Consider the following 21,290-nt stretch of genomic DNA (forward strand, 5'->3'; position numbering starts at 1 on the left):
TTTTTGTATATGTATTGTATCCTATTGTTTATTGTTCCTGTTATGAAGCTGAGATAGTGGGGAAAAGCACCATAAACAATGGACATTTCGTGGGATGATATCTCAAACATCCTTATTGAGCTAGGTCGAAACCCAACACAGTTTTCGACACTAAACGTTCAAGGTAAGAAAATTGGGTGTTTTTACATCTTTATATGGTTTATTTAAATGTTATTAGGTTTCAAAGCTAAAACACTGAAAGAGCAGGTCACTTTTCGCTGTAGCTTATGAAGTTCTTGACCGGTGTCGAAGCAAGGAAGTACCCAAAAAGCCAGCTTCAACGGATGACTTTAAAAGATGTTTTAAATTGTACGAAAACTTAAAAATATTTCTGCGTTTGACTTCAGAGGTTCAAAGAACCTTTCAAAACTAACATTGTTTACGATTTTGCTGCTTCTTTATGACGCAGAAATTAGTTGCCCCCACCCGCGCTTCATTTTTAATGTTTAATATTAAAAAACAAATCCGTGCTACAAAATTGAGGTCGAATATGGTCCAAATGCTTCATAACTATTTTCAGTTTATTACACGAAATTTAAAGATCTTGTGTTCTAGAACGAATCATACTTGCAATTAGTTTGTAAATTTGATTTAATTGAAAGAAAATGGCAATCATGTAAATGGTAAAGGTAATATTCATTCGCTATAAATGGAAATATTTTTTACTAGCTAATATAACCAATCTCCGGAGTTTAAACCCCATTCAGGCAGTTGCAGATCAAGGACTTTAGAGGCCCCCGAACGGAATGACAGTTGAAGACAAACAGGATATCCTTCGCCGACGAGACCCCGAGCGGCCGTTCCTTCCGCTCCTAGGTTGATCTGCCACTGCATCCAGACCGCCTCTCACTAAGAACGTAAGGACGTAAGGACTCACTATTCAGTTACGGGTAAAATCAAGTCGCAGAAAGCCTTAAATGGCAAGTCAAGTTCTCTCGGGCTTTGCAGTGTTAAATAATATGAAGAATTATAACAAAGTATAATAAAACAATTCCGCATGTTGCTGTCGAATAGAAATAAAAAATCTTATAGCTTCATTTTCATGCATTCTTCCTCATTTTTGACCTGTTTTCAAAAACCTGAAATGTACACTGAGATGGTACTTTAATGCCCACAATGGCATTTAAAGGCTTCGGCAATTTTATATTTATTAAAATTTATTTTTCTTTTTTATAAAGCTGATCAACGGCTTCGGTCTTCATGTAGCAGGATCGCGGTTCAAATCCCATCTGGACCGTTCCTCCGAAGTGAGGACTGACTATCCAACTACTTGGTATCATAAAGTTTTATAGGCCAGAAATAGCAGGTATGACATCATTAAGAGTGAGAGGTCGTTAGGGCAAAAAGAGTAGAGAGAGAGAAAGAGAGAGAGATAGATAGAGAGAGAGAAAGAGAGAGAAATACTTCATTGCATGACTCTTGAATCCAAAATGGTTTAATGTCCCAAATACGCCATTATGTAGCATTCACAACAGCAAACCTGTGCCCAATCGTTACTTACCACCGATCACAATTCGATACAAATGTTTGCTTCTAAATAATCCTTAAATTTGTGTCACGATCACAAAACCTCATCCATCTTCTAATTTCCCCTCCTTATCTTGTCGTAAAAAGCTAATGGTTGAATCCTCCGCTGGTGGTGATGGTGAACGTGTGAATTATACGACTAATTGTACCAAACACTCAGCACGAAAGCGGTGAAAGGAAGCTGCTTATAAAATCATTTAAGGCCCCAGTAAGTAAGCGATGGCACGGAGAAGAATTTCAAGCAAAAACAACAAAAAATTGGTAAGTGACAGAGCTGTCGAATCTGCTGCTGCTTCCGATGGCCGAGTAGGCGCGAGAGGTCATGATTTGCTAACGAAACGTGACGAATGCTGTCAGTGTGCCGTGTGAAACGAGACTCGCTCATGAATATTGAAGGCAAAGCAAAAAGCGAAACTTTGCCCCGGGAAGTGAGTCTCTTCGACAACTTTTGGGCAAGCTGTAAGCCGTGCTGTTTGTTTGGATCGTGTTTTGAGTTAATGGTGTCTGCTGTTAAATGGAATTTTCACTCAATAAGGAAATTACTCGCGACGATTAAACATCCAGCAACACCCTGCAGCCCTTGCTCTGTTCAATTGTTGAACAATCTATTGACAAAAACGGGCAAGCTAGTGGGTTGTTGCGCTCATCGTTTGTCAGCTTTTCGGGGAGGTGTATTTGGTTATTTTTAAACACACTTTAAATGCAGAAGAATATATTAAACGTGCCGGATGTTGGATGATATCGCGGGAGCGCACACTGTTGGCTTTGAGTATTGTAGTACCCGGATTCGGCCTTTCTGCGATATTATTTACATCGTCTGTTGTTTCAGTGACTTAGGAAGCGATACCTTAGGGTACCTTGAAACTTTTAGACGCTTTCCCAATGTTTTCTTAACGGCCTAACGTTGTTGGTTTCCCACATTATATTTATTTTCTTCTCACAGTATTTTGATGGGCTTCCAATTATTTTGGAACGTGTGATATTTTGTTTATTTGATTTTAATTTTACTTTCATTATATTTCTTACGCAGTTTTTTGTATTTTAAGAAAAAAAGTGGCAAACAATTAAATTTTTCCTAAATATTTGGTCAAACTTATTTTACAAGCAGGAAATTGGAGGGCCGTGTTTCAGCATGATTATGAAAAAGATCGTATATAAAATATTCTTTCAAATACTGTTGAAGAAAACCATCGTTGTTTATTATTGAATTACGAAATTGTGATCCGTTTAGATCGAAATTTGCCTAATAAAAAACGTTTTTAGCGTTTGTTCACAGCTTTGTGCCCATATTAGACACATTTCGTGATTAAGTAAACTAAACCATTGAAAAAAGTGACTGTAGCTTAAAATTGTTTCAATGCTCCTTGATTTTTGTAAAGCCCGATAAATAATTGATTTTCCATTTTACAGGCTACTGAACATAGGTTTTAAAATTAAAAATAAAATAGGGTTCAGGGAAAATTTTGATTTTTGACAGTTTAATCATGTGCAATTTCAGAGCGATTTTCGAGAGACATCGGAATCTGGTAGTTTGAAGTTCAAATTGGGTAGTAGAACATTTTTCATCAAAAAGGATTTCAAAAGGGAACACAGTCTAATGAAAATTGGATCAATCTCTATAAATATCTCGCATAAAACTAAAGAAATATGAAAAAACGTTAAATACACCGGGATTCCCTGTAAACCCAATAAAACACTGAAAAATAATTATATTACAACAATTGTAAGCACTATGGCTACCAAGTAAAAGCATTCTAGGGTTTGTGTGCTGGTGTTGATTAGAAAACAAATCAAATAAAAATCAGAAATTGTATGCACAACCCCCATAAGCACAAAAAACCTACTACGCATCCTAACGCAATCACAACCAACCGTGCCCAAAAACACGACACAACAAACGAAAACTCGAACCTCGCCCAATTACGCAGCTGATAAGGTCAAGAACTTCACTCCACAAAAAGGTACGTGCGAAGGAAAAACAAGCAAGCAAAATTGAATAATTAGATTGCGATTCTGCCAGAAGTAGATTAAAGTTCACTTCTTTCCACAACTCGCCAGTGCGTACGGACGCGCGAGTGGACACTTTAACACGCGACACAAGACACGGAATCGGAGACTTTGGCGCGTGGTAGCTTATGCGGCTTAACCTGGGCCGCCTTTAGCTCGAAGTACTTTCAGCCAACGCATCAATTTAAGTTGCTCGGTTGCTCGGTTTGCTCCATTGCCCGGCCTCCAGACGACTTAGGCTGCAAGCAGTGTTGTTAAACGTCCAGGTCTGGAACGCTAAACGAAAAGCAATTGAAGAGTTTTGTTGGAAAGTGATATCGCAAGAGCGCACACAAACACTTCTTTCTTGCCGAAGAAGCTTCCCACCCGTTCGCCGAGCGCCAAGCGCCAAGTTGTGCCAATAAAACGGAACAGGAACATTAGTTTCGGTTTGTACACAACTTCTGCGAAACATGATGATGGGCGAAATGTTTGTTTCTTATCGTTGGCGAATCGTCTCAAATCTTACACCATCGGCACCGGTACTTTAAAGCTCTTGCCAATGGACGATAAAAATAGTATAGTCCCCTCCCCGTTCCCGGCTTAGCTTTGTTTCGGTGAAAGGTTGAAGCTGGGAAATTGTTCCCGAACCCGCCTTCCGGAAAGTACCATATCTATTTCCGGTCCTTTTGTTTCTGGAGAGCAGTGATGAGGAGAGCCATTTTTTGCCCTTTTTTGATGCGGGGGGGGGGGGGGGGGTAGTTACATTCGTTTCGGATAATCGAAGCGAGCGGGAGCCGAATGTTATTAATGGTGCGTTTTGTTATTTTTCATTTAATTTGTGAAAGTGGAACCGTGTACAGTCGGGGCAACAATGCGAACCCACTTTTCTCTGCAAACAATCACATGAATCAGCCCCTTTATTTACATCCATTCAGGCCTGCCCGGCACAAAAGGACAAAAAGCCTGGGCGCATAATCTTGAGATTTGGTAACTGAAAATCCACAGCAACACACAAAGCAAACATCATAATCTCTACCGATCCTGCCGTCCTTTTGCGCGTCTGCGGCGCCGTTGGACATAGATTGACGTAATTGGCGAACCACCGATCGACGACCCTGTGGAATAGTTAAGCCCAAACGAACCCCAGCGAGAGAGAGAGAGAGAGAGAGAGAGAGAGAGAGAGAGAGAGAGCTTGCGATACACATGCGAGCGCGTCCAATGACCAATTGTATCACCTACATCCCACAGGACTGACCAAAGCTAGCAGGGATTACGGATTGGCGATCCACATCACTCGTCACTGCCGACCACTTGTGGCCCGTTGTGGAGCGATTATTTGATAAAGGATACGGCTACAAAAGTCAATATCCGGCCAAATGGTGGGGTTTTTCTTTCAGAGCAAACGGGTGCAGCTTTCGGGGCCGGAAAATGACGAAGCTTTCCCATTTTTCACGCTCAGCTGGCGGAAAGAATGGCTTAATGGTAGAAGCTGGCGATGGTGAGCGTACACATCGAACCGCACTGACACACCATGTGTGGTTAAGCCAGATGTGTGTTAGCCCCGCTTTAGGTGTGTTATTGTGAATTTCAACCGGATGTGGTATCGGCGGTGCGGCATGCGGTAGTAAGAAACGATAAAAGTTCATCTCATCATCGAAAAGCACTCAACCGTTGCTTGGAAGGCGAACGGATCGCTTTAAACACTTGCCAGTTGTTTTAGCCTTCAAGAAGTGTCATTTGAATCGATTTGTGCGGTGATGACGGTGCAATTGAAGGATAGGAAATTATGAGCAAGAATTTCATAACAGCACGAATAACATGGAACTGTATTTAAGAAATGAGCAGTGCTCGATACGTCTCCCATCTGACCGAATGCATTCAATCTGATCTCATATAGGAATATGACAAGAAGTATCCTCATTTTTATCATCTCAACTTTTACCGCATTCACCAAAGAGATGGTATCAGAGAGGATTCCGAAACGGGAAGTCAACCACTGACCAGATCTTAACCCTCCGGCAAATTTTGAAGAAGATGGTGGAGCACCAACTACGCTCCTACCATCTCTTGATTGATTTTAAAGCCACATGAAAACTATACGACGCTATGAGCTCAGTCGGAATCTCGGACAAGCTAAGCAGGCTTGCAAGAATAACAATGACAAACACAGATGACCAGCTGAGATGCAGGTGGATGTAAAATTTCAAAACTACCTTGAAGCACTTGTACCAGTGAGAAGGGCATACCTGGCTTTTTTTAAATCAATCTAGATGTTGGCATACTTGACATGCGATTGAAATTTGATTTTGAAAGTGAGGTTCTATTTAGTAACATACAAATATACGAATGGGTATGGTATGAAGCCTTGAGTTGGAAATTTAGGAGCCAAAAACTGTAATAATTGTGGCCTCCGAATTTGAAGACCACTTGAAGTTGAAGAGTGAAAGAAATAAAAGAAATAAAATGTGCAGATAGGTATACACCTTTGAAATCGAAAAAAAACTTCAACTATTCGGGGTCAATAGTCAGCATCAGAAAAGTTGAGACATTTGTGCTGAGAAAACTTGACGCACTTAAAAATTGTTGGAGTCAGGTTTAGAATCTACTAGAGCTGTCCATTGCTCATTATTCCTAATTTGGAGTAAACGTATAGAAAAGCTACGCGATTTTCAATCAGAACTCTCCCTTATAGAACAAATGACGTACTATACGTTCAGATTACGTTAATCGATGTATGCTACTCAACTCAACTCAACTCAGTGCCTGTTTGCGTTTGGGTTGAATAACAACGAAATTGACAAACCAGCTCTTGTTAGCACAGTGTATTTTACGCCACCTAGGAGTTTAATCCGTATTACAAGTTGCAGACAGTCTGTCATGTGTAAAGTTTCGTGAGCATCTCCGACTGTTTTTTTGGTGTTTTAGTGTAAATGTTAAATTATTTTAAATAGAGGCATACAAAATACGTAACTCCTGTCACGACCGATGATGTTGTTGGTACGATCCTCTAGCATAGACATCTTGGCTTTCAAGCAAAAGAAATTTTTTTTAAGCTGAAAAGAAAATACTCAGAAGAATGTTTCACCCAGCTGTCGAAAAAACCATTCACCCTGCCCGTAAAGTCTTTTTGAGGTCGTCTTCATCGTCAGATGAGCCGCATTTGGGCCAAACTGAGATGATGCTGACATTGGATAAGCAGACGCCGCTAGACCGAATGCATTAACGAGGACACTTACAACAGGATACGGCCAAAAGGCGATTCTTAATGAATAAAAAAATAAAGCTTCTTAAGACATTATTCAATCAATAAACATTATTCACTGCACGTAATAGACCATGGCAGATAATAGAAAACAATCTATCCACATTATTCACTGCACTCAATAGAACACAATGTTAAACATTGTTGTGGACCCAGCTGTGTACCAGCATTTTCCATCAGCTCACGACAACGCACATAGAACAACTGAGATGGACGTACGGGTCGGAACAGACCGATGTCAAAATCACACTCAACATTCTTTCGCACAAGACATGACGGTTGCACCGAGATAGCACCGAGGTAACACCCTCAGCCCAGCCAGTCGGAAGCAGTCTGCAAAATAGCCTCGAAGTGAGTTGCTGCTGGTTTCCACTTTCAACGTACACCAGAGGAGTGAGTGTTGCGAAATAAAATGAAATAAAATAAAACCAGTCTGCTTCTTACCCATCAGTACAAAAGGTAAACAACGTTTAGCCTGAGCGTAAGCAAAAGCCCTCAGGAACAGGGAGTGCATATCTACATATGGCATCAAAATTTACCTCTACAATTTGTCGTGGAACAGACTAATAAACCTTACACAGGGGTCGCCTGTTTTATGCTGAGGGATGTTTTTGTCTCTCTCAGCTAGCTAGCTAGCAAGCCAGTACAATGATGCCTAGGTAGCTACCCACCCATAAACCTTTGCCTTTGACTAGTACAGCGTGATACATGTTCCACGAACCTCGAACTCGAGCACGGTGCGGAAGCTTTTCGATTCTTCGTACTAATAAATTCGGACGGCATCAATAACATGCGATGGGAAATGGCTTTCGCCGTAACACGCCTACCGCTGCTCGCCCTACCTGCCTTACCGAATTCAGTTCCAGATCAGTGAGCAGATTGCGCCATGAAATTCCAGCTGGAACGTAGAGATTCGAGTTACAGCGAAACTCTCTTCCCCGTCAAGCATAGCGATCATGCGTGCTGTGGCTTAAAATATTATTTTTTGCCTAGCTTTTGGCGGTCCCCGTAAGGAACCGACCACCGGGACAATATGGCCATGATGACGAATGGGAGCTACAAATCATTAACATCTTCCACAGCACCATCACGACACGTAAGTATCACAATTTTAATGCTAGTGTTTTGTGGAAGTCGTCCACTTAGCTTCGTTCGTTTGTTTGGTTTAACTAGCAAAAACAAACCTCGGCTGGCTAGCGAGTTCTCTTAGCTCTATGCGAACAAATCAACAGTTGGAGCCCACAGCCCACAGACCAGGATTCTATTTACAAAGAGAAAATAATCTTCTAATGCTGAGTGTTGGGTTATTTTTTCCTGCCGCTTCCTTGCTCGGTTAACGAGTTTCTCGCGCATGAGTGTGTCCTGTACTGACACAGTGTGTGTGGTTTCATCATGCAAGTGCTTCCTTTTGTGCGGAGCTATTTATTTTGCTCGAAACCACTTTTAATTGGCTCACGTGCACTCGTGGCTCGCGTTTACTTTTTCCCGGCCATAGCTGTACCCCTGAAATCTGCTTGAATGTACAATCTCAACCCTAAACATGCACCATGCGTAATAACCGGCAGCATAATTAGCTCCACTGGGTTACATTAACAAATAACGCATATTATATTTGCTCACTGTGCCGTCCTGGCAGGCGAGCGAAATTAAATGTCAGCCTGACGGCAGAACGATTCACCATGGCCGATCTCATTAAATTGTTAAATCCACTGGAATGCCTTTAACACAACAACAAAAAAGCGCTGAGAAGCGTAGTCGATTCCTCGATTCCTCGATGCTGAATATCTCTGCTGCATATTTTATCCCTTGCTACGGGATTCATGCGCCTAAATGTATACTGTGTTACGATAGCAAAAGCTCTATTCCCCTCCAAAAAAAATCAACAGCACAAGAAACGAGTCCTGATACCCTATTGTAAATAAACGAGCGATAAAAACTGTTTCAGCGCATAGCGGCGGATTTTACATATCTATATCACCTTCGTTTAATGACAACTCACTCTCTGGGTGGGTGCGTTATAAAATATTCACCATCTCCATCAACTGGTCCATTTCACATTAACTTTTGCGGCACACGTGCGGTAACGATTCAACGAATAATGGTGTTAATATTAAACTACCTTACAGGCACTATTTACGAGAAGATGGACACGTGGAAGCTTTTTTTTCTCACATGTAAACAGCCATTTTAAAATTTCAAATCAATTATTTATAATGCATTTGCAATTTTGGGTTTTCTTATTACAATGTTGCCATCACTCTCTCGAACACTCAACGGAATGTAAATGAATTATCTTAATCACTCATTTTTCACATGCATCCTCTGTAATAGATCTGCTTCATTAACTAAATAAGCCAATTTTGTTTTGCCCTCCCAACGTAATAGATAGACACGTGTCGCAAAGTGTGGGAACAGCGAGAAGAGCATTTTAGTAATTAACAATCAATTAAATTGACTTCCTTAATAACGGTGGTTTGAGATGAGAAAAAGTGCACGAGCTACGAGGAATGTCCATGTGTAACAAAATCTGTATCCCACGCTAATGAGTGCGAAAAAAAAACTGCTAGGCGAAAATTGATTAACTTAATTGCTGTCGACTGGTTCGCTTAACGCGCGTTCGGATCGTAACGTCAATCGCCAAGAGGAAGACATCAAACCCGCAGACAGCTACACACGGAACAGTTCGCACGAAGCAATTATGTGAACGTGACACATCAAGAGAGCGCGAGAGAGTGTGTAACCACCAGTAAGAATGCATGTTAGCTAAGGCTCCTTGTCGCCGTTTCAAGTTTTACCTGGCACTTGGTTGAAATTTCACTCCGTCAGCAGCGTATAATGACCGAGGCCGCTCGAGGCCAAGACCGACCGCAGTGTACTCCAAAAATGATGAACGAGCAGGGGGGCCGAGACCACTTCGATGCTGGTCGATTGTTACCGCGGTTTAAAATCCTTTCGCAAACAGTGCTGCAGCCGCCTCTCGGTTCCGATGGTGTAAGCAGGTGAATGTTGTGCAAAACTATTCCCCTAAGTACCTGGGGTAGCAGATAGCGAGGCGCATTTACGAAAATAATGTTAAGCGGACGCAGACATGCATTGAAATTTATTATCTCAATCTGCCGTACTGCTGCTGGTTTGCACCAAAACTTGTGTGTGCCCGCATGGTTTTTAATATATTCAAAACAAATACACCACTCGGCACCACACTGCCACCTGGCCTGGTAGTAAAGGGGGCTTACAGCACTGTACCGTGCGTCCACACCGAGGATCACCACCAACACTCAGTCCCACTTTCACCAGCAGCAATCTTTTGGAGCTAATTTATTGCACTTGTAAACCGGACACTTTGATAAAGCACAACACACACACGCACACGCACGAACACAAAAATGCCCTAACGCGAACCCCTGTAAGGTTGGGAGCCGTCTTAAACGTTTGATACGCGAAGAAGCCGAGAATTCCACACGTTAACTCGATCCGTATCCTTTCACGTGGAGCACGCACTGCGAATGGGCAACAGATGTGTTCCGTCCGGTTGCTACAACCGACTCCGAAAGACTGAATGAATCCAGTGGACGCGACTTGAGTTTATTTATCAATCGTGATCACCATCACCCGAATCCTTTTTTGCTCTCGAGAGAGCGTTCCCGAAGAATCTCACCTCAAACATTCGCTCTCTCTCTCTCTCTCTCTCTCTCTCTCTTTCCTCATGGCCACCGGTTGGATTGTTTATGCAAGCGAACGCATTCACCGCGGCCATTTGCTTCCGTTCCTCAACCGTAAAAACGTGCGGCACCAGGCGCCTCCATCGCCGTACAGTACTGTGCAGAAGAAAACATCTGTTTCCGTCCGACATCTCTCACAAACCTGCTCAATCAAACGCTCTCGCCAGCGTGCAGGATCGAGAGCGAAAAAGGTGGGAAGAGACCACACGCCGCGTTGCTATACACAAACCAAAATAATAATAATCCAAAATACAAAAACAAAAAAGGAAAAAGAGCGCAACATGTTTTGCGTGTGTAACGGAGATAGCAGCAGCGCTTTTCATTCGACACAAACCATGCTTCCCGTCGGCTGTTTGTTTACTTTGTGCGGTGGTATACCGTTCCCAGCCCCACCGGGGCAGAATACCGGGCGCAAGCCGAGCAGTGGCCGCGAGCTTCTTGTTGTGGAAACGGTTCCGAGCAACTTTTTAATGGAACAACAATAATCGGTCCGAGCAATTTTACTTCAGGCCTTTCTATGCCCTGCTGATTCCCGATAGCTTAGTTTAGCTGAGATGTATACAACGATTTTAGCCCATTCGCGTTCGCTTTTAATAGTGAACCTGAAGGTGTACTTTAAACCGTTAATGTTGGTGGGGGCCGAAGTGATTATTAGCACACACTATGGGAGTGTTTAATGTTTAATTACGGATTGAGTGTTTAAAGAGTGATGCTGGATACTGCCATGTGGGACACATCATTCGGGATGCCTTTAGATGGTTTAACAACTTCCACAACATGGACCTTAAATATGCCAGTGACCTTAAATCTGAGATAGTGACTATGTGATGAACTATTTCTATAAGCCATGACCAGTAAAGTAATCTCGATCAAAAACCCCAAAAATATCACCTTTAATACCGCCTATTTACGCACGACTTTTTGCACAACACATTACTTGAAAAACATTGGCCTAACCATACGGAAAAAGCGAGTCACCAATCATTGCAGTATCGTTAGCATTCCAAACGTGATAAACGATCCAGCGTATCCATCATGCTAATATACAATGATTTTCTTTCATTCACCAGAGGTGACAAACGATGTTTTTGCAGCGTTTGGGCATTTTTTTATCATTTCGTTGAATTCTCCTGAGATTTCTCAAAACAACGGATATCACTGCGGCCTGGCTTCAAATGAGGGCCATTTTTTTCTTTTTTCTTTTTTGGCTTTGGTGCTTCCATCACGATGACTGGCAGAGCGGCAAATGTAAACGTTATTGTTTGGGGATTTTCTCGCGTAATCTATTTTTAACATTGTTTTCTAACACGCTGCACTTTCCAATCAGCTGAAAACATTGTTTTGACCCAACAATAAAATGAATATGTTTATTTTGTGTGTGTGTTTTATGTTTTCGATGGTGTGAAAAGTCTTTTAGCATGAGAGAGTGCTTGAAAACATATATAACAACGAAAAGTGTTGCCATGTAAAGCATTAAACGTTACAACATGGTTGCACCATTGATTGAGACCTCCGTGGATGGCACTATGTACTATGTACAGCTAGAGAGTCGGACAAACCTCAAAAGCAACATGCTTGTTGGTTTCTCTCGAATTGGTTTTTTTATGAAAAGGAATTAAATTAATTTTCTTTGACTTTTTTTTCCATATGCTACTTCTTAAAACCGCAACGAGACAGGTTCCTCTTTCCATGTGATATTTTCACGAGACCCCTTCAAGGTGATCCCTTCGACGAGGCTTTCCTTTAACGAAGGTCCTTGACCGGCGAGGACCGCCAGCAGGATGAAATGCTAAAGGTTCTGATTGGCGACTGTCCAGTGGCAGAGGCGACAGCGGGGAGGTCTTCACAAGGCAGTGTTGAGAATCAAATCCCACCCGAACTATTACCCCATAGTGAAGACTAACTATTAAACTTCGTGGTCTTGTAAGCCATTGTATGGGCCGGTGAGGCATCGCAGGTCTTTAAGCCAACTACAAGAAGAAGGAAAATAAGATTCTGGATTTGACTCTAATGTATAACATTTGTGGATTCTTTCAATTTAAAGATATCTTTCCTTACTCATTTCTTTTTTGTTTTTCTACTCCTCCTTGTCTTTTTCGCGATATATTTTTTCAAGTTATATTTTTTATCTTTTTATTAATCTGTTTTACTTCCTCTTCTTATTCTTGTTGTTATAGTTTTTCTATTACTACATCCTCCATCTTCTTTTTTTAAGTTCTGGTAAACTCAAAACAGAAGAAACATGAATGAAATAAGAAACTGAGATAAAGATGAAGCGCTAGAAAGCCCAACAAGAAGAGAAAAAACACGTATACGAAGCAAGGTAGGAGGAAAATTAAGAAAAAAAGACGAGGAAAAGTAAGAAAACACTGTGGTTATCTAAAAATTTACCACTCTGCTCGAAATCTAACATTTCGATTTCCATCCAACATGCAATCGCTTTTTTTCGAGTAGTTAACGGTCATTCGAGCCAACCTGGCCCCTTTTCCAAATTGACAACTCGGGCAACACAAATGTCAATTTTTTTATTCCGCCACAGCTGTCAGATTGGTAGCGCAGGTCAGACCTGTGCCTGTGTTTGCTCAAGTTGCTGATTCTACGAAAAATATTTTGTCGATTGTACAAAGTGGCGTGTTTTAAGTAAAAACAAATCCCCAATTATTTCATCCATCTGTGCTCATCTTCAATTAAACACATCACGCATCGTCATAAGAACGGTTGCATTGTTGTGTGCAAACAGTGCATTGTTATAATATTGCCGTGGTAACGCGTAACGCTGTCTCGGAGTTAACAAAAGTGGTCGAAAAAGTACAAAATCGGTGTGTTTCATCTGCATAGTTTAGTGTAGCTACTGGTCGAAATGACTTCCCGCGAAGTGATGTAAGTCTAGTGATTGAGGTCAATAGCATTGTTGGGTTAGAGATTTTACTCTCGTTCTTGTGTTTGCACCTTCCAGCAGCATCGCGTCCGATGACAGTGACACCGAGGAGGAGCAAAGCCCGCAGAACAAATTGGCGGACTACAAGCAGAACAGCAGCAGCAGCTCGCGCAAACATAAGAAACATAAGCGGCATAAAAAGTCGTCCAAATCCGAGAAAGGGGATAAGCAACACAAGCCAAAAAAGCATAAAAAACACAAACGGAAACACCGCGGCGAGGATGAGGAAGAAAGCAGCTCGGAAGGAGAGCCTGCCAAAAACGGTGCCTCTGCTGCTGACTCATCCCGGAAGGTTGAACATGGCTCGCGAGTAAAACAATCTGCCGATGGTGATAGCGTTGCTGATGATCGTGCTAGAGGATACCTTGACCTTGGCGCGCGTTCGAAAAACAACGGCAGCACAAAGGCGGTGCCGGCGGTCGAGAAGCGCAAGGGGCACATTTCGACCGACCCTGATAAGCTGGTGCAAATGTTGACACAGAATCTTGAAAAGCGCAAAGAGGATGTGGTTTCGGTGGAGAGCGAAAGCGATGGGACCGCGGTGGAAGATGCGCCCAGCCCTGATGTTGCCGTTATTGAGGACGATGAGCTCAATTTGGAGGACCTGATGCGACAGAAAGCTTTGCTGCAGGCGTGTCTCGGTGAGTACGCTACGGACGAAGAAGATGAAGGGCTAGGAAAACAGTCCAGGACGGATCCGAACAGGGAACGACCGTTGAAGAAGAAGCGAGTCGAAGGCAACGATGCGGTCATTACGATCGATGGCGATTCTACGCCGGACCCGAGCGACCAGATGCGCAAGCGATCGTCCAATGTTGTAAACCGAGCTTCGAAAGGTGGCAAGGAGGACCCTCCGGCTGGACACAGAGCAAACAATGCGGAAGTTGACAGCAAAAGGGCTAAGGACCATCCGCAACAGCAACCAACGGAGCAGCAACGTGCAAGGCAACTGGAGCGGGAACGGGACATCAGAGCCAAGGAAGAGCGCCGTAACAGAGAGGAAGATAACTACAAGCGACGAATGGCGGAAGAGCGGTACGAACGGGAAAAGGCCCGGGAAAGGGACAGAGAGCGGGATAGGGAGCGGGCACGAGTGCGTCAGCGGGAACGAGATCGTTCGCTGGAAAGACGGCGAGATCGGCGCGGATTTTCACCCCGCGAAAGGAGTCGAGAAAGACGATCCATGGATCGTGGTCGCGGTGGGCCTGGAGGATTTGGTATGCGCGACCGTTTCCGTGGCCGTAGCAGGAGTAGAGATCGCGATATGCGAGGCTTTGGAGGGCGATTCGATCGGGACAGGGATCGCGGACGGGACAGGGACCGTGATCGAGATTACGGTCGTGGTATGCAACGGAATGGGCGCGATGGTGGTCGTGGCGGTGGCAAGGGACGTAAGGCGGATGATGATCGCTTCAAAGACTCGCTCAGTGAGGGTCTTAAACAACAGAAGGAATCCAGCAGTGACAGCGAGATTGCCGACATCGATATCGATGACGAAGAGGACGAGGAAAAGATCATCGAGAAACGACGCAAGGAGCGTGAGGCCCTGCTCAAGGTAAACGATGTCATGCCCAACATTCTCCCTACACACCTGTATATTGTTTTGTTTGATTTGGTTCGCAGAAATTGGGCGTTGTAAATGAGGACAGCAACACGATGATGGAAGTGGAACCTCCCGAGCTTAGACAGGTCAGTATGGGCAGCACGGCGCCATCGTCGCGTAACGAGAGCCGTGAAGCGACCAGCCAACGGCAGGAAGAGCGCGACCGCGAGGGAACAGACCAATCGCTCACCCCACCGATACCGAACGAGCGGAAGGATCTGATGGGCAAGGTAGAACGTAAGCCGAAAGAATCACCCGAACCACCGAAAGATCTGGACAGGCAGAGTAAGGAACCGAAAAATACTGCGAAAGAAAATTCTAAACGCCCCGAATGGGACATGTTTGCCGAACAGGACATCGACTCGAATTTCGACTCACCTGGCACAGTTGTGGCCAACAAGCAGGCGCACGAGAATCCGGCACTGACGGACAACTGGGACGATGCGGAAGGTTACTATCGTGTGCGAATCGGTGAAATCCTGGACAACCGGTACGTTGTGGCTAACTACACTGGACAGGGCGTGTTCAGTACGGTGGTGAAAGCGCGAGACCAGGCCCGTGGGAATGCGTTCGTTGCCGTCAAAATCATCCGTAACAACGAGATCATGTAAGTAGCAACAACGATCTCCATGGTTACCGAAGAAAGTGCTGCACTTGCTTACTTTGCGCTTGGGTTACCCGTTTTCAGGCATAAAACTGGCTTGAGAGAACTGGAGATTCTGAAGAAACTGAACGACGCCGATCCCAGCGATCGGTATCACTGTCTACGTCTGTACAGACACTTTTTCCACAAGCAGGTACGTTCGCACTGACATCCGTCGGTGGGTGTTAAACACAATTGTAATATATTTGCTTTACCTACCTCCCTCTTAAAGCATCTGTGCATGGTGCTCGAGCCACTGTCGATGAATCTGCGTGAAGTTTTGAAAAAGTATGGCAAAAACGTTGGCCTGCACATCAAAGCCGTACGAAGCTACACGCAACAGCTGCTGCTGGCGCTCAAGCTGTTGAAAAAGACGGGCATTCTGCATGCGGACATTAAGCCGGACAACATTCTGGTGAACGAAAACAACCTGGTGCTGAAGCTGTGCGATTTTGGGTCCGCTTCGTCGATAACGGACAACGACATTACGCCGTACCTGGTGTCGCGCTTCTACCGTGCCCCGGAAATCATTCTCGGTCTGTCGTATGACTATGGCATCGACATGTGGTCCGCCGGCTGCTCCATTTACGAGCTGTACACGGGCAAAATCTTGTTTAGCGGACAGTCCAATAATCAAATGCTTAAATTTTTCATGGACCTGAAGGGCAAGATACCGAACAAGTTGATTCGGAAGGGACAGTTCAAGGATCAACATTTCGACCAGAACTGCAACTTTCTGTCGCATGAAATAGATAAAATCACCGAACGGGTAAGTTTCCTTATGTTTATTTTTACAGTAGTGTATTAAGTGGTATTTTTTCATGTACATTTCATCATTTTGAATAGTTTCCTAATTGTTCTATTCCAATTTCACTGTACATCTTTAAATATTCTAAAAGTTTTGTTATTCATTTGTTTGAACAACTTCCTTAAATGTATAGCAGAAATGTGGTTATTATTAATATTTCGTGATATTTTTCATACATGACATTGATTATTTCGCCCACATTTTTTACAATTTTCATTAATGTTAGCCCTATGTACTAAAAAATTTAAATTAGTAGCAAAATATTGCATTTCCATTTTTCAGTCTTAAACATAATTTTCTCCATTAAAACATTTTAAACTATTTTAAAGTTTTGAACATCGGCTTCCTCGTTTGTTCAACATTTTCCAATTGTTTTCCTATTTTCTTTTTTTTTGCTGGTATAATTCATCCCTTATCCTTAATAGAAATTTCGTTTCATTAGAGAAACTGAGACTCATTTTATAATCAACATGTTTCTAATGCTGTCTCGTTAGTGTGGTGTACGTACCATGATGTCACTCAGCCTCCTTGCTAAAATGTAATAAGTTGTCCGCTTGCCTCTACTGCCTACTGACATCCCTTTTCTCCGTCTGTGTATTCGTGTAGGAAAAGGTCGTGGTAGTATCAATGATTAAGCCCACGCGGGATCTGCAACAGGAATTGATCGCCGGACAGAATCTCCCCGACGACCAGATACGGAAAGTATCCCAGCTGAAGGATCTGTTGGACAAAGTGTTTGCGCTCGATCCTGCCAAACGAATTTCGCTGAACCACGCGCTGGCTCACCCGTTCATCCAAGATAAGATCTAGAGCACGACCCAACTTGCCACGAACTCAACTGTACGCAACGGAAGTATTTACCTTCCAATTCATGGATCAACGTCTAATCAATCAATTCAGCTATGCACATATTAACGATCCTTTTCTTACTTACGCCTCACTGAACTGAACACTTTGACATCCGCACTCACCCGGTGTTGTTCATCGCGATCATCGAAGGAAGTCCAACCCGATGATGCACTGCCCATCAGTTCATTCGTAGGAATTGAAGTGCGCGATTTGTCATACCGAAGCCCATGAGGAGAACTTGTAGACACATTTTCTCTTGTTTTTTTCGTGAAGCAAAAATAAGAGAGGTAAACAATTAAAAGCCACTCATGTAGTAACTTTAATCCACCTTATATATATAAATGAAAAAAAAAATCTAATCAAACGGAAGAAAAGAGCGATCGACGAATCAGATCGTTAAATTTACGATCGGTTAAAACAGGATGCAACCTATTGTTCCTTGCTCTTTTCCCATTGTAAAATGATTTTACCCGTCTTCTAATGACTATCAAAAAAAAAGCCTAACAGAGAACAAAGTATTAGATGATCATGATGCATCATTTTTTGTTTGTTTTTGGCATTATCACATTTTAAGTTCAAACGAGTTGTGTCACTATTGGGAATGTTTTAAATTGTGTCCATGCGGAAGCAGATGGTGAGAGGTATGATAGTGTGTTTTAAAACGTTTCACGCCAATCGTTTCAGTCCTTTTGAGTCAATAGCTGATAATAATAATAGCAGGATAAATTATGTGAGAGTGATTTCGTTTCAAGATGCAAAGCTACAACATAAAGCTATAGAGAGCGAGAGCACGCGATGATAATAAATTCCTTTCTAACGAGGATCAAAACCAACTCTCTCTCGAGAGTAGAGAAATTCGAAGAGTCTAAATTACATTTTCATTGTTCAGATTATGCGTTGCGTACTGGAAAACGGATTTAATTACATTGATCTATCTCATTTCAGCAACTGATGTTGAAAACTCTGGTGCATTTCCTCAGTTGGAGGCGAGCGTGTGTCAAGGCAAGAGCGAAACTGGTTTGGAAACAGCAAGCGTTCGGTGTCGAAGGGTGGATCGCGCCAAGTTGTGCCAGCCAGTGCTTGACGAAAGTAAACATTTCACAATTAGACTCCTGCCGAGAGCAAAGCTAAATGGGTAAACACTAATCATGTTTTTAAATCATCCTCCACAAGATCGCACCCCGTCGCACAGAAGCATGCATCCTGTCTTGGATTAGGTCTCTGTTGGAGTAATTCCACGGCACGCCCCTCACGGGAATCCGATGCTGCAGAGCTGTGCATAAGAGGTAGTGAACGAATTATCTAATGTTTCGTTATTTATTTACACCCTGTGCAAGTAAACTTGTGCCAACTGAGTAGCATTTCTCTAGTGATTGTGAACTGAATTCTCCAACACCTTCACGCATCTGACTTATTTTGTCGTTGGTTGCGCACGTTCTTACTAAAGATGTTAATACCTTTCTTTGCTTAAAAACTGTTCGACACTTTAAAGAAAACGCAACGTATCGCAGCGCATGGTCGTGTGTGGACTGTTGGGATCTCAGCCCGTTTCAGAGGATGGTAACCTCAAGCGATCGTTTCCCGCCCTGTCGTGGTGAATCAGGTTGTTATGTGCTCGTACCGTGGATGTATCCCTCAGAAAACGATATTTCTTGGTTTTTGTGCTTAATTTCTTTTCAGCGCGTTGTGCCGATTGTTGCGGGATGAGGAGAGAGCTTTAAATTCCAGAGCTGAATGGCTGGAAAATCGAGAAACAAAAGGCTCGCGTTGTACAAAACGGTGGACGGTAAGTTCTCTATTGCGTAGTTAGCAGCAAATCATCCGAATTTGGTACAGCGTATGCATACGCTTTGCAGTAGCAATTACTCACTGTGAGGAAATTTGGATTTAACCAACGTTTTGGTGTAACTTTTTCTGCAGATAATTGAATTGGGAATAAAGTGTCTCGGTTGGAGATTAAGAATCAATGAAACAAACGTTTTAAATTGACTGAATTGTTCTTCAAATAGTTGCATAAGCAGACGAATCAAACAGTAAGTACGCAAGAAGATCAATTTTAAGAGACCGTAACAATACTGTGATGTAAAGTCTAATAATTTCATAAAGTATCTTTCCTGGGAAGGTATCTTCTGATGAACAAAAATGTTACCAAGTGACCTAGAGGTAGGGTCGTCAACTTTCCACACGGTAGCAGCGAGAATAGCATCCCTTTCCGACAATTATCTCCCTTGATCTAACAGACTGTTAGGCCTAGAAGAAGCTGAATTCACTTTTCAATAAACCATTTTCTAGATAGCATCAATATCCAAACATTATTTAAGGTTTAACAATGATTTGTTAAAAAAACTCTATTTAATAGAAGCAAATGTATCAAAAAGCCTCAAGTATGTAATTTTTTTCTTGCAATTCGGTTAAACAAAAGAAATTCAACTGCAAGTAATGGCTATGCTATTTATATGTTTTGAGAATCTTTAAAATTATCTCCAGGAAACTAATGAAGGCTAAACTTCGAGGAGAGGGAAGCTGATAGGGGATAAATAGGAGATCTTAACATGGAGCAGAATGATGGTAATGAGCGCTGGAAATCAAATACATTCGGCCAGCCAAGGTACGGCGCCTTGGAATAATTAGAGGCGGACGAATACGAAGGGTATTCCAGCCAGTAGGCAGCACCGTACACAGGGCTGCCTACTTTGCTACGGGTAAAATCCAGTCACAGAAAACCAGAAATGGCTGGCCAAGACCTTTCAAGGTTGTAGTGCCAAGGAAGAAGAAGAAGAAGAATACGAAGGGTACGGTTGGGAACATAGATTGGAATGGAGCAGAGCAGGGAATACGTACAATCAAGCAGGAGGGAAGCAAGAAATAGGGTTCAGGATTGGGAAGCAGGGACCTCAAGAGAGTAAAGACCCAGCAGCTGACACCTAGACTCATAATCGGGAAGGGTGTTGGAAGATCTACCAAACCGCAACCAAAAGGATCTCTTCACCCACTCTTTGCACTCCATATGGACCCGAGGTGTAGGAGACAAAACTGCTGAGCAATACTCCTGCAAAGGCCTGACCAGTGAACAGTATAGCGATTTCAAACACAGGGGATCGGAAAAGTCACGAGCAATACGTTTAAGGATGCCCAGTGTTTTCCATGCCTTGGCAACCGTAGAATCGATGTAGAACGTTAAGATAAGGGCCACTATCGAGCCATACCCCTTATTCCTTGACCTATGAAACTCGGTTGACATAGGGAACAAATATTTTCACATCGTTTTTATAGCAAACAAGCGGCAAGACAGGAAAAGTATCGTTATGAAACAAGACAAACAAGAGAGAACTTAAGACACTACCATGAGGATCATCGGTCCCAGAAAGAGGAGAAACACGGTCAAACGGAGATTTGAAATCCATGTAGATTGCGTCACACATTTTGATTTAATTTTTAATTGTAAGAACGCATTTTTAAATTCTTATTTGAGGATAATATTTTTTTGTTACTTGCTTGACCTTTGCTACTTACCTGCCTTCTTCTTCTCCTTCTTCAGCCATGGCATTTCGACTTCTAGTTACTCTAGTTTTTCTAGAATTACTCCAAATTGCATGTGCTATTTTCTCCCTTTGGCACTATACAACCTCGAGAGGTTTCTCGGCTTGCCATTTCTGACTTTCCGTGACTTGATGTTATCCGTTGCTGGATAGAGCCAAGCCCTGCGTACGTGGAGGCGCGGTCTGGATGGGATTCCATCCTCGGCCCTATCGTTTGGAGACCGGCGCCGCTTTCACCTAGGCCACCGGACCGCCCTGAATTACACGTAAGAATCATTATCAAAGAGGCCATGAGCCACCCGCGAGTACACTATCACTGTTAAAACAGGATGTTGATCCTTTTTATGTGGAATACGTATTTGTTTCTAAAA

At 42.9% G+C, this 21,290-nt stretch overlaps 3 protein-coding genes across 7 annotated transcripts in view; 2 read left to right on the forward strand and 1 right to left on the reverse strand.

Moving 5' to 3' along the window:
* Positions 1-10,926, reverse strand: part of LOC118511272 (G-protein coupled receptor daf-37) — a 78,235-nt gene extending 67,309 nt beyond the window's left edge. For both annotated transcript variants that reach the window (XM_036054159.1, XM_036054160.1), the window contains exon 1: positions 9,613-10,926. The gene's annotated coding sequence lies outside the window, so the exon portion shown is untranslated. The remainder of the gene's footprint in view (positions 1-9,612) is intronic.
* A 2,148-nt stretch (positions 10,927-13,074) lies between these two features.
* Positions 13,075-19,347, forward strand: LOC118512229 (serine/threonine-protein kinase PRP4 homolog). Of its 3 annotated transcripts, XM_036056352.1 has the most exons (7): positions 13,075-13,419; positions 13,496-15,032; positions 15,101-15,687; positions 15,769-15,877; positions 15,956-16,492; positions 17,138-17,371; positions 17,531-17,681. In XM_036056352.1, the coding sequence occupies exons 1-6, from the start codon at positions 13,400-13,402 to the stop codon at positions 17,339-17,341; spliced, it is 2,994 nt and encodes a 997-aa protein (XP_035912245.1). In that variant the 5' UTR covers positions 13,075-13,399; the 3' UTR covers positions 17,342-17,371; positions 17,531-17,681. The 3 variants fall into 3 exon arrangements, with proteins under 3 accessions (XP_035912245.1, XP_035912244.1, XP_035912246.1); XM_036056351.1 differs by having other exon boundaries at positions 17,138-19,347; XM_036056353.1 differs by having other exon boundaries at positions 13,499-15,032; positions 17,138-18,235.
* LOC118512227 overlaps positions 19,301-21,290 on the forward strand; it is a 96,852-nt gene continuing 94,862 nt past the window's right edge. Inside the window, exon 1 of one of the 2 annotated variants that reach the window (XM_036056350.1) lies at positions 19,301-19,413. The gene's annotated coding sequence lies outside the window, so the exon portion shown is untranslated. The remainder of the gene's footprint in view (positions 19,414-21,290) is intronic. The other variant, XM_036056343.1, reaches the window with a different exon arrangement.

This window comes from Anopheles stephensi, chromosome 3, assembly GCF_013141755.1.
Source record: "Anopheles stephensi strain Indian chromosome 3, UCI_ANSTEP_V1.0, whole genome shotgun sequence".
In the NCBI taxonomy this organism is placed as follows: domain Eukaryota; kingdom Metazoa; phylum Arthropoda; class Insecta; order Diptera; family Culicidae; genus Anopheles; species Anopheles stephensi.